This window comes from Astyanax mexicanus, chromosome 13 (assembly GCF_023375975.1).
Source record: "Astyanax mexicanus isolate ESR-SI-001 chromosome 13, AstMex3_surface, whole genome shotgun sequence".
Lineage (NCBI taxonomy): Eukaryota > Metazoa > Chordata > Actinopteri > Characiformes > Acestrorhamphidae > Astyanax > Astyanax mexicanus.
The window spans coordinates 37,431,835-37,444,800 of NC_064420.1; the positions used below are offsets into that span (position 1 = coordinate 37,431,835).

At 38.8% G+C, this 12,966-nt stretch overlaps 1 protein-coding gene across 3 annotated transcripts in view; it reads left to right on the plus strand.

Moving 5' to 3' along the window:
* The window catches only part of samd11 (sterile alpha motif domain containing 11), a 94,881-nt gene that overhangs the window by 17,365 nt on the left and 64,550 nt on the right, over positions 1-12,966 (plus strand). For all 3 annotated transcript variants that reach the window (XM_007246279.4, XM_007246278.4, XM_015605083.3), the window contains exon 3: positions 10,112-10,287. In XM_007246279.4, the coding sequence (XP_007246341.3) occupies positions 10,112-10,287 (176 nt within the window). The remainder of the gene's footprint in view (positions 1-10,111; positions 10,288-12,966) is intronic.

Genomic DNA, 12,966 nt, shown 5'->3' on the forward strand with positions numbered 1-12,966 from the left:
CCCCCCTAAAAAGTATATTAAAAATATCAAATTGTATAGAGATCTAGATGTGCAACGTACCAAAGTGGGTTTTAGGGTATATATATATATATATATATATATATATATATAGTGATGCACACCGCCAAGCACAAGTGTCTGGATTTCTCTTCTGTTCTTTCTGTTATAGTAAATATATATATACTTGAAATACCTCATAAAAGGCATTACAACCCACAGTGGACAGCACAGTGAGTGGTAATGATTGTGATCAGCTGTGACTGTTTGGAAGTGACTGGCAGAAATCACATGAACATTTTACTCATAATACCACACATCCAACTTCAGTGCAACATAAGTGGAACTTTTTAATGGGACAAGATACAAGTTCCTGTCCCATGACTTTTGGCATGACAGTGATATCATTAAAAATCAAATCATATTAAGACACTACCATAAAGTATTAAATCAAATCTTGTATTTTTTATTTTATTGTCAATGTCCTGAGGTCCATAATTAGAAGTTTTTTCATTAATAAGTAGATAAATTTTACTGTAATTTGAATTAGAACATTTATTATGAGAAAAATATAAATAATTAAATTGTTTTCACCTTTTTCTCACTTAATCACTTCAAAACGTCCTGTCAATACATAATGTAAATTGTATGTAAAAAAAAAAAAAAAAAAAAAATATATATATATATATATATATATATATATATATAACAGATGTATAGCTAAACAACAGTAGTACCCTTTTTCTCGACTCAGAAAATTAATGTGTTTGTAAATATTGCTGTTTAAAGTTTATATCACTCCACCTTTAACATAAAACAGTAAAAGTGTGATTGCTCTCTCATTTTATTTTCTCTCTTTTTCTCTCTTTCTATCTCTCTCTCGCTCTCTCTTTCCAGTATGTTCCAGTAGTTGAATCTAGGTGCAGTAACTGCCTCCAGCCCGCCACAGTCCTCTACTCCTCCCTCCCTCCCTCCCTCCCTCCCTCCCTCCCTCCCTCCCTCTCCCAGTCTCCCCCGCTCCCCCCCTCCATCCCTCTCCCCGCAGCGGCAAAGCTCGCGCCAAGTCTGCCCGCCATCCCGCCTCCGCACACACACACAGCGGCGTTACAGCGCACACACACACACAGGCGGAGGTTACGGCAGACAGACGCGTGACTCATTAGGCATTCTTCCCCCGGGGAGAACACGGAGGGGGGAGTTAGGGGATGGGGTGTGTGTGTGTGTAAGAGTGTGTGTGTGTGTGTGTTTGTGTGTGTGTGAGTGTGTATGTGAGTGTGAGAAAGTGTGTGTGTGTGTATATTAATGTGTGTGTGTGTAAGAGTGGCGCAGCTGCAGGAATGTCACAGGCTGATACTGCGATGTGTGTGTGTGTGTTGTGAAAGTGTGTGAGAGAGAGAAATAGAGGAAGTTTATGTGTGTATACACAGTATGTATACTGTATACACACTCACACACACACATACTGTATATATGTGTGTGTGTGTGTGTCTGTGTGTCCCCCAGCACCAGGGAAGCACACCTGTCCCAAACGAATAGAAGCATTAGCTTTTCCATAATATTCTGATTTTATTTTAGAATAAAATATCACTCTCAGTTCTCCATCTGATAAAAGAAAGCAGTTTTTCAGGGTGTTCTGAAAACTGACCAGTGTTTATACTGCCTATACTGTGTACATTCTGCTTCACACTGGCCCAGTGTAAAGCTGTGGATTTTGGGTGAGGATTTTGAGTTTCTTGTTTGGTGATAAGGCAACATTGTTCACATACAGCTCTGGAAAAAAATAAGAGACCACTTAAAAATGATGCGTTTCTCTAAATTTTACCAAATTGAAAACCTCTGTAATATAATTGTGAGAAAGATGGATGATCACAGGCCATAAAACCAAGCTGAACTGATTGAATTATTGCACCAGGAGTGGCATAAAGCTATCCAAAAGCAGTGAGTAAGACTGGTGGAGGAGAAAATGCCAAAATGCAGGAAAACTGATTAAAAAACAGGATTATTCCACCAAATATTGATTTCTGAACTCTTAAAACTTTATGAATATGAACTTGTTTTGAGATCTGAAAGCTCTGCATATTTTTTGTTATTTCAGCCATTTCTCATTTTCTGCAAATAAATGCTCTAAATGACAATATTTTATATGAAATCTGCGATAAATGTTGTCTGTAGTTTACAGAATAAAACAACAATGTTCATTTTACTCAAACATATACCTATAAATAGCAAAATCAGAGAAACTGATTCAGAAACTGAAGTATTCTCTTAATTTTTTCCAGAGCTGAATATTGGCATATATGCCTCTACTCAAGAGACATGTTCACTTAGAACATCTCTTATGGACAGTCTGACTGCAAACTTATCACAAATGTTGATGTTTTGGCATATTTTAAAATTGGACGTATTTTTAGTGATGTTCCTGAATTTATCAGGGGTTTTTCAACATCATGTAGCTTATTCCAGGTAAGCCAGCTTGTGCTAATCAGACCCAAACTTGTGTCCAAATGGTAAACTAGCAACTCTGCCCACATAACTTTTCTTTACTAAACTACAGCTTCCTTCAAGTTCTCTATGTCATGCTGTTGTCACTGCTGCTGTTGTCACTGCTGCTTCAGCCACATTGCTGCCATCAGTATTATTGACCAAAAAAATATATAGATTTATTGTATATATTTTGAGTTTTTTGTATAAACTCTTTGAGTTCCCTATGACTTTAACTGCATTTTAACATTTTTTTCTTGCCTTATCTGCCAATTCAGTTATGTTATGTATCTGGTAAAATATAATAGCTATAATTGCCTTTTCCTCATAGTAAGGCCTTTCAGTAACTTCTACAGAGATAATATCATCACCTCAGACCAACAGACTACTCTAGACAGTGCTTGTGATTGGGATTAATTAAAAATGAAAAAAATCCATCAATTTCCATGCTGAAGCATTCACATTCACTATAACAAGAATACACAAACTGTATGAATGACCCTGAGAGTAAGAGGCTACACTACTGACTATATATATATATATATATATATATAGCACTGATGTCATTTTGGAAAAAATCAATATTTAAGCACTTACTTTGACATTTTTTTATGTTTCATTGTTTTCTATGTAACATTATTGAGCTACAAGCTTTATAATATGGACATTCAAAGAAGTAAAGCTCCAGGCTTCATGTCTTTCTGTCTATTTATCTATCTATCCATCTATAGGTCTGGTTTCCTTTCTGTCTGTCTGTCTGTTTGTTCCAATTATAACCAAAACTTTTGCGTGTGTGTGTGTGTCTGAGTATGCGAGTGTGTGTGTGTGTGTTTGTTCCTTGATGGGCAGTGTAAATATAGCTCAGCCCACAGAGACATTTAATGTGGGCGGGCTCGTTCATAGAAATGCTGCTTATAGGAAATTTAGCTCAGTACATTTTCCATCCCTTAGAACCACCTGACCACAGGTGTGTATGTATGTGCGTGTGTGTGTGCGTGTGTGTGTGTGTGAATGTGTGCCAGTGTGTCTATGTCTGTGTGTGTGTATGAGCTTTAGCCCAGCATTTGATGTTTGTGTTTTGGAACACCCTGCGTTATAAGGAAGTGTTGCCGGAAACTGAGCGTGCCGCCCCCGGTTCTGCGTCAGTCACGTTGAATAGAAGCTGGAGGCTGGGCTGGGGCTTTCCACCAGGATGCAGCACAAGCTAGGGGGGCGGGGGTGTGGAGGGAGGGGGCGAGTGAGCCAGGAGATGCCTCCTGGGACCTGGTGTGCGTTGGCCATGTGGTTAGTAGAACTTTCATTCCTGCCTACTTGATAACACTTGTGGGGAGTAGTAGGCAGTAGTATAAAACATTTAAAGCAATATACCGCTCTGGAAAAAATTAAAGAGAGTTTCTGAATCAGTTTCTCTGATTTTGCTATTTATAGGTATATGTTTGAGTAAAATGAACATTGTTGTTTTATTCTACAAACTACAGACAACATTTCTCCCCAAAATATTGTCATTTAGAACATTTATTTGCAGAAAATGAGAAATGGCTGAATTAACAAAAAAGATGCAGAACTTTCAGACCTCAAATAATGCAAATAAAACAAGCTCATATTTATTAAGTTCAAGAGTTCAGAAATCAATATTAGTCCTCCTCCACCAGTCTTACACATTGCTTTTGGATAAATTTATGCCACTCCTGGTGAAAAAATCAAGCAGTTTAGTTTGTTTTGATGGATTGTGATTGAACCATCTTTCTCTTGATTATATTCCAGAGATTTTCAATTTGGTAAAATCAGAGAAAACCATCATTTTTAGGAGTTGTACATATTGAAACAGTATATTACAGTATATGTCTGTTGTATTGCATTGGATTTTATTGAAACCTGTTACTGCAGTTACTATAATAAGCTGTAGGATATGTACATACAAAGAAGCTTAAGGTGTTACTCCCTTGAACCCTAGGCTTATTATTCAGGTATTAATCTTAATACGTATTATTCTGAAGCTACAATGAATTACTCAGTATCTCATAGGAAGCTCTTGTGCACGTTTTATAAGTCTACTAGAAACTAAAGTATAAACTTACTTTTAAATTATGAAATTGATTCATTGATTGAATATGACTCTAATCAGACACACACATAACAATCATTTCTTGAGGATAAACTTTTAAAAAGGTGTATCTTTACATGCATCTCAATTTTAAGAATCGACTAAAAGGGAAACCTACGTAGTTCTATTGCATCACTCCCCACCCTTATTGGTTCTATTTGCACCCTTATTCTTAATTGAGTGAAAGTTGCCAACTTTTTATATAGTATATTTTCGAAACTAGTACTATTGTCCCTTGAATTTTGTATGTCTTCTTGAAAAACTGCAGTGGCCTGTGGGATACGCTTGTTTGCATGGACAATTCTAGCCAGACACTGCTGGTCACAATCATTACCAGCCAATTAAGTGTTAATTAGCCAAATTTACGCTGGTTGACATACATCCCACCTTCTGTCAGAGCCAGTTTCAACACAAATTAAAATAAAGAAATAATATTGTACCAAACAAATATTTACCAAATTAATAATTTTATGTGGAAAAAAAAAATGTTGTACAAATGTAAAGGGTGCCCTTACATTAATGTGGCAGTTGAAACCCTTGTTGCAGACTGCAGTTTTCAGTTGCATTGCGTTATGAAATACATTGTGACTAGGGCTGCAACGATTAGTCGATATAATTGACAAAGTCGGTTCATTAAATTTATCGATTACAAATTTCATTGTCGACTAATCGTTAATTTGTAGCAGTATTGCACTAATCCTTTTTAATGTAATAATTAGGATATATATATATATATATATATATATATATATATATATACTGCGATTTACTTAAATACAATTTTAGGACAACTGTCTTAGTATAAAAACTAATCATATTTATAAAATATGTGTGAAAGAAAACTTTACTTTTTATGTAGTTATATCAGCGATCTAGGGATATAATGACAGAGTGCAACAACTATTTATCTACCCTGTGGGTTTTTTTAACACTACACAAAATGAACCACTGTCTTAAACATCTCTTACACTCCCAGTAACTATGTGAAAAACCCAGTCTGCATAACTCAAACCACCAATGCCTGCATTCCTGTGTGAAGAAAGAAAAAAGTAAAGTCTTGAGCCTAAAGCATTAACACAATACTGTACTTTCTTAAGTATTACTGTATTAAATACTACTGTATTAAATACATGTGTGTATGTTTATTAGTTAGTACCTCATCAGTACTTTGTCTTTTTAAAACTGATTTGTGTTACATAAGCACAGAATAATACTGTAAAACTTTCAAATCTGCTCAAATCTTCCGTACTTTCAGATAACAGTACGTTCTGTTCGTTACAGTTAAAATAAAATAAAGTTTGACAACACGAGGAGCACTAAGCGTACGTACGTCTGCGAGTGTACCGCACTGTACTTCTCTGTGTTTTGGGCTCTGTGAGAGCGGTGTGTATTCTCCGAAGACTTTTCCTCAATCAGAAAAGTCGGAATGCGTGTGCCTAAACTTGCTCCGGCTCCATGTTCCTCTGGCGCTTTCACACGCATCTTAGTCTCTGAAAACACAGGCAAATGTGCTTCCTCTGCAAAAGGAAAAAAGACACTCTCGCGCGCGCACACACAGACACACACACACACCAAAAAAAATGTGTAGAACTATGCAGTCTGCTCATCCTCAGGGATGTTTTCATCTTTCTCTCTTTTTTCTCCCCCTTCTTTTAATGTATGCCACTTGAGAGAATCCAGAGGGCCTGCACCTGTTTGCCTCTTGGCTACTCTCCCCACCCCCCTGCCCCGGCCTGCCACTCACACTGCTGTCCTTGTGGGATGCTGTGTGTGAGTGTGTGTGTGTGTGTGTGAGAGAGAGAGAGAGAGTGAGTGTGTGTGTGTGTGTGCATGCGCGTTGGCCTCGCGTGTGGATGTAAGGATAGCTGCAGGGCTCGGCAGAGTTTGACAGAGCCGAGACACAGGCGTGCCTCACACACACACACACACACACACACTCCTCTTTCTCTCACACATACATAGCTTTTCCAGTCGGAGCTGAAATTTCAAAGGCACGTCCGTCCATACATTATAACCCCGGACAGTCCCTTCTCTCATCCTTCCTTCCTTCCTTCCCTCCTTCCCTCCTTCACTTCTTCCTTCCTTCCTCGACCCCCTCTTTTCACACAGCGAGAGACGCGGAGGCGCAATAATCTGCACTGACCCCTTCAGGTCACATTAAAGGTCACTCAGCTTCACACAGTAAACCCCCAGGGCCACTCTTCTGCTTTATCCCTCCCATCTCTTTAGATGTGTGAGACAGAGAGAGAGAGAGAGAGAGAGAGAGAGAGAAAGAAAGTGAGAGAGAGAGAGCGGAAGAGATGGAATCAGTATCGTCTCTCTCTCTCCCTCGCTCTCTTCTCTCTTTCTTTCTCTCTTTCTCTTAGGATCAATAGTCGTAGCCTCTGCTGCCCTATCAGTGACAGGGTCCTTTTTGGCACTTTTGCGCAGGGGTGGGGTGGGGTGGGGTGCACAGCATGGCACATCTACAAAAAAGGAGTTTCTTTGATTTTATCAAATTGAAAACCTCTGGAATATAATCAAGAGGAAGATGGATGATCACAAGCCATCAAACCAAACTGAACTGCTTGAATTTTTGCACCAGGAGTGGCGGCATAAAGTTATCCAAAAGCAGTGTGTAAGACTGGTGCAGGAGAACATGCCAAGATGCAATGAAAACTGTGAGTAAAAAACAGGATTATTCCACCAGATATTAAACAATTTCTGAACTCTTATATCTTGTTTTCTTTGCATTACTTAAGGATTTAAGGATTAAAAGCACTGTACCTTTTTTAACATAAACTTATAAATAGCAAAATCAGAGAAACTGATTCAGAAACTGAAATGGTCTCTTTATTTTTTTCAGAGCTGTATATATCATGTATATGTATCATGTTAAAGTTCTCAGTTACAACATATTGCCATATATTGTGATACTAAGCACTGGGCTATCAACAACATGGTTGGAAAATATATTTAAATTACTATAAACCATTTTTCTAATACATAATATTTATTATTATTCACATACTCATAATTACACATTCTGTAATTAAATGGGCAGGAATACACATTATATCACAAATATCTGAGATGTGTATTATTTATGACAGTAGAAAATGTATCAATCATATATTGGGCAGCTCAAGGGTATACTCGTTTTTTTATATATATATTTTTTCAAATCAAATTTCAGGAGCACTGTTATAGTATAAAAAACACACTATTATTTGCATAAAATCTATGTTTAATATAGTTAAGTTTTTACAACACTGCTATCTAGTGGGTGGGGTTTAAACGCAACACAAAGTGAACCACAGAACTGTCTATATTCATTAAAAGAGAGTTTATACAGCATTGCAAAAAATGATATGACAATACGCCCATATATTGATGTTTTTTAACACCCCTAGTGTGTAGATGCAGAGAGATACAACACAGACCGCTGATTGTATAAACACAATCATCACAACTCAGCGCTCAAATCAAGCAACCGCCTTTGCTGCTTCATGTTTACTGTAAATACAGGCGTCAAATTCACGCGTACCTACTTTTTCCAGTTATTTCTCAACATCCCCCTGAAGAAAGAGGAACTGTTGAATACAGGATTTGTTTCTGTGCGTTTCTGTGTGAGTAGCATCATACACAGTTGGTCACATAGCTAACTAATACAGTAGTAGTAGTGATCTAAGCAGTGCTCTTATATTCTGCTCACACTGTACACGAGGTGTGGGCTAAGAGAAGTGCAGATGATTGAACACCTTCAGAACACAATTGGACAGAACGTCCTGCAGCGTTATCATCATCAAACACAAAACCTCACATGCGCTTCAATACACATGCTGTAACTGATGCGTATGCTGTGCTGCAACTTCCCGCGATAAACTGTTGTTCACTACTCCCAAAACAGCTTGAAGTTCCCCTCCAACTGAACTTTTTTTTTTACATTTTGTGGTTTGGACCCCACACCCTATAAGGTCCACTTCACAGAGAGCTGCTAGCATGACTGTAATGCACAAACTAATAGGTTAGGTTGATCGGTTGCTGCTGTGTGGCTGCTGTGGTACCCCATGAGGGTTGTTGTGGTGTTGATAAATGGTTTCCAACTAGTTTCTAAAGCTAACTGATGTGCTTGCTATGGTGTTGCTAAGTGTAGGCTAGGTGGTTGCTGCAGCGATGCAAGGTGATTAGCATTGTATTTGAAACTCTTGCCATGATAATACTTAGTGGTTGCTAAGCAGTTGCTATGGTATCCCAGGTGGTTCATATGGTGTCTCAGGTGGTTGCTCAGGTGTTGTCATGTAGGCTCTGTGGTATCCCATGTTGATGGTGGGTGTAAAAAGTGTGAGTGTGCATTTGTTAATGTAGAAACAGATAACACATAATAATATTAGATGTGAAAATAGATTTAATTGCAGTGTTCAGCCCTTATCAATAACCAATAATCAAAATTTTGTGTAGTACAGTTTTAAGTAGAGTCATGAGGATAAATGGGACTTGGCCTATGTCCAAGTTCTATAAGGATTGCTCAACTTTTTTGCATTATTGGCTAAACCATATAAAGCCCTACCTCGACAGGATTATTTTCTCAGGGGGTCCTGGGGTATTTTCTCTTTTATGGGGGGCCTTCTGTGATTTTATTATTATACGGAACGATCATGTATGTGTTTTTCTGTAAAATTACTGGCTGAATTACCTACTGTTTTTTGCTGAACGCTGTAGTCCTCCAGTAATTTTAGTCCCGTCCAGACTGTCATCGCTGATTTTCTTCACCTTGCGTTTAATAATAAAATAGCTATTTGTCCACTGCCATGTGCGGTAATTACACTTTGGGCACACGTTTCCATGGAGATCCATGTAAACACAACAGTGAGTGGAAATGGAGGAGCTACTGAAGGCGATGTCATGTGACTGAGAAAGCCTAAAAGCCTAAAAACTCCCTGGTCCTCCTGTTTTTTTTCAATTGCAGGCCAGATGCAAGAGTTTTATCACTGAGTAGAAGTGTAAAATATTTTACACAGACGTCCCTCTGAGAAACTAATCGCGTCCGGATAGGGCTTAAGATGTTTTAACTTTAATTTTAATTTTAATTTTGTTGTTGTGAGTTTTTTTGAATTTGTAGACAAATTGATTGTATTAAAAGTTTGTTATGAGGACTTTAGAGTGTTGGATTTGTGTCCTGAAATACCTATGTCCTGTATATTTGGTTTGTTTAGAGTATTTAGAGTGTCTGTAAAAAAAAAGCACTAAAAAGACAGTTCAGGGATACTCCAGGTGTAAAAAAAATGGGAACTCCCGCTCTGCACAGGTTTGTTTCCTATTTTGTTGGCTGGGAGCTCTCACGACTGTTTTGAACATTGTGACCTGAGGGCAGAATCTGAAATTGGCTGCTCAGAAGACTCTGGGCGAAAGCGTGATGAAAGCACGGTGCTACCCCATACTGGTTAGGTAGCTTTTTTGGGGGGGCTTTTGGCTAAATGCAGTGCATGTGAGTGTCTGGGCCTGTCCTCAGCCTCTGAGCATGTGTTTGTCTCCTCTGTGCTCCTGCAGAACCGTGGGCGTTTGGCGGAGAAGCGCACCATCCCGTTGCCTCCAACCCGTGTGCCCAAGAAGGAGCTGGCCTCTGTTTTCAGCAGCGACGACAGCGAGGGAAGCGAGAGGGTCAACGGTGACCATGCTGACATTAAGCAAGAAGAGGATCTCCACTACACGATGATGAGAAGGAGGTGAGCGGTTCTCTTGCTTTTATTAAAATCCATAGCTGGTGTGAGGATGTGGAAGTTCAGTGTTCTTTGTGAATGAGGCCTCTTGGCCACACCTGGCCTGCAGTAAAGGGTCAGCTAGTCCAGCTGGGTCCTGCCCCACCACACATCAGAGGGTTGTTAAAGAGGAGTTATAGGCCCCTCTGGCTTCTACCCTCGCAGCCCTCGCTGTGTGCATACATTCCATTCACACAACCCCATTCACACACATTTAGACACATAGACAAGACCTACACATTGTCACAGGGTCATAGGAAAACCTTGTAATTCCATTTTCTCAGTTTTTATTCTACTTTAATAGCATTGGAAAACTCCAGCTGTAGCTTTACAATATGTGAACACCTCAAAACGAATGCACTGTAAAAAAAAAAAAAAAGTAAGAAAAAGTCAGACCAACATTATATGAGAAAGTAACTAATTAAACAGCATAATTTAAGTTTTGGGTTTTAGCAAATTAGCTGTAGTTGAAAAATCACTTAAGAAGCAGGCAGTTAGACAGTTGTGCCACTCTAGAGCAGGAACAGAAATACATCAAAGAAAGCATTACCACTCCCAGTGGACAGCACAGTGTGCGGTAATGATCGTGACCAGCACTGTCTGGCCTGAACTGTCCGTGCTTACAAAAAAAAAAAAGCAATTCTGGCACAAATCACATCCACATTTAGTGTGGATCACATCCCGCATGTCAGTGTGAGTGTGGGAATAAGAAAAGTCATGGGACACAAGACCAGTTCCTGTCCCATGACTTGTTGCATGTAAGTAAATGTGGTGTTATTTCATAGTTCTAGAGTCCTGACTCAACAAATGTGAAGAGATCATAAAAAAAAACAACATAAAAGTCTTGAATCTGTATTGTTAGCAAAACTGAAATACAAAAAAAATTGTGTTAAGAGTAAGTTAAGCTTAAAACCTTAAAAAAAACACTCTATAATACTCTATATATTTATTTTTATATATTTTTTATATATTTTAAGTTGATCTAACCTTTAGATTTTTAATAAAGTTTCTACAGAGTAATGCAATATTCTTACAGTCTCCCTCAGACCCACACGCACACACACACAGACACACTTTAAATAGGAATGGATATGAGCCGTGGCGACCAGACATAGAAACAAACCTGTGGGCTTCTCACCTCATGTGTGAAGAGTGGAGAATATATGGTTGTAGCAGCAAGACTGTTGCTTTCCTTAAACTACACATAGAGGAACAAGGTAGTAGTGTTTTGGGGGGTTTCTCAAAAGCTCTAGGAAAGGAGGCAAGACAAGGCAAGCTAGAAATAAAAAAATATATAGTGAGTAAAGTTGAGAACTAGTTGGAGTTGGAGAGTTTTGAATTTTGATAATTTGAAATTTTGAATTATCAATATTTGATTGATTTGCTTTGGTGTATCTGGCCATAGTATTAAAAAAAGGTATCTATCATTTTGTAAGGGAAAACAGCAGGGTAATCCAAAGCTACAGGTCATTAGCATCTTTCTCTGAGTTAAAGATAACTAGTGTTCTCCTGCAAGCGTGTTGAATTTTCCAATGAAGCTTCATTAGGGGCTGCTTGAAAATAACCGAGTGGCTGGTTTAAGGTAATTAGCCATTGTTTAGAGGTTTTTTTTAGCTTTTTTGTCATTGCTAAAACATTTTTAATCGTTTTGTGGCACTGAGGAACAATCAGATGTTAAGTTTTTTAGTCAGTGGTACATCAGCGGTTAATGCTGGTTCCCAGGCTACCCAAGCTACCATATGCAACTGGCTACATCTCATCTTTATTAGTAGCTACATTTTTGTCTTATTAGGGTGAAAAAGATTTCTGATAATGCTCTTCCTAAGCTAATTTTGCAACAATTTTGCCCAAAAACCTCACACATTTGTGTGGTGGGTGGAGCATGTATAATTCATGGTTATGAATTGCTTTATGATCATATATATGTTTTATAACAAAATGTAAGCCAGTTTTCTTCCGCTTTGTAATTATGCACAACTTGAGGACACTGCGCACTTTTGCAAAGTTTCAGTGCAAAACATTCATTTTGCAAGATTAAAGAATCATCTCTGCTGCGGCACTTAAATTCAGCATCTAGTATTCATTTAGTATCCGTATCTGTTATTATTATCTCCTCAGCCCCTCTAATCGGGGCGAGGGAAATTAAAGATTTGTGCGCTCATTAAATTTCCATGAGAGTTTGCTTCCCTTCCTCTCGGACACGGGAGCTGAAGGAAGTCTATTACGGCGTGGTTGGGGCTGCGGTGGTTTAAGAGCCACGGCTAAAACGCTCTGGTTTCCCCGCCGGCGATTTCAGTCTGCCTAAACGCATTACAGGTGATGACCAGCCAGCAGATGTCAGCCGTGGCAGGTGAGTCTGGGGAACCATGCTTTTGTCAAATTGTCTTATCTCGGAACCTGAAAAAACATGCCGAAAGGCCCGGCCTTGAGGTTATGATCTATTATTGAAATGATTCTAATCACTGGAGCACAGCTTCCAAGGCCGACGCTGCTGGTTTAAGGCTGCAACTAGTCTTGGTAATGATGGATTCTGGTGTGAATTCTCTGATTTTAGGTGTATCTTCATCCAGCGTTTGACATGACATGTCAGCGGCTTGTCGGATAGCGCTGGTTGCGGCTCGAGTGCTTATTGAAGCTGCTGGTGCT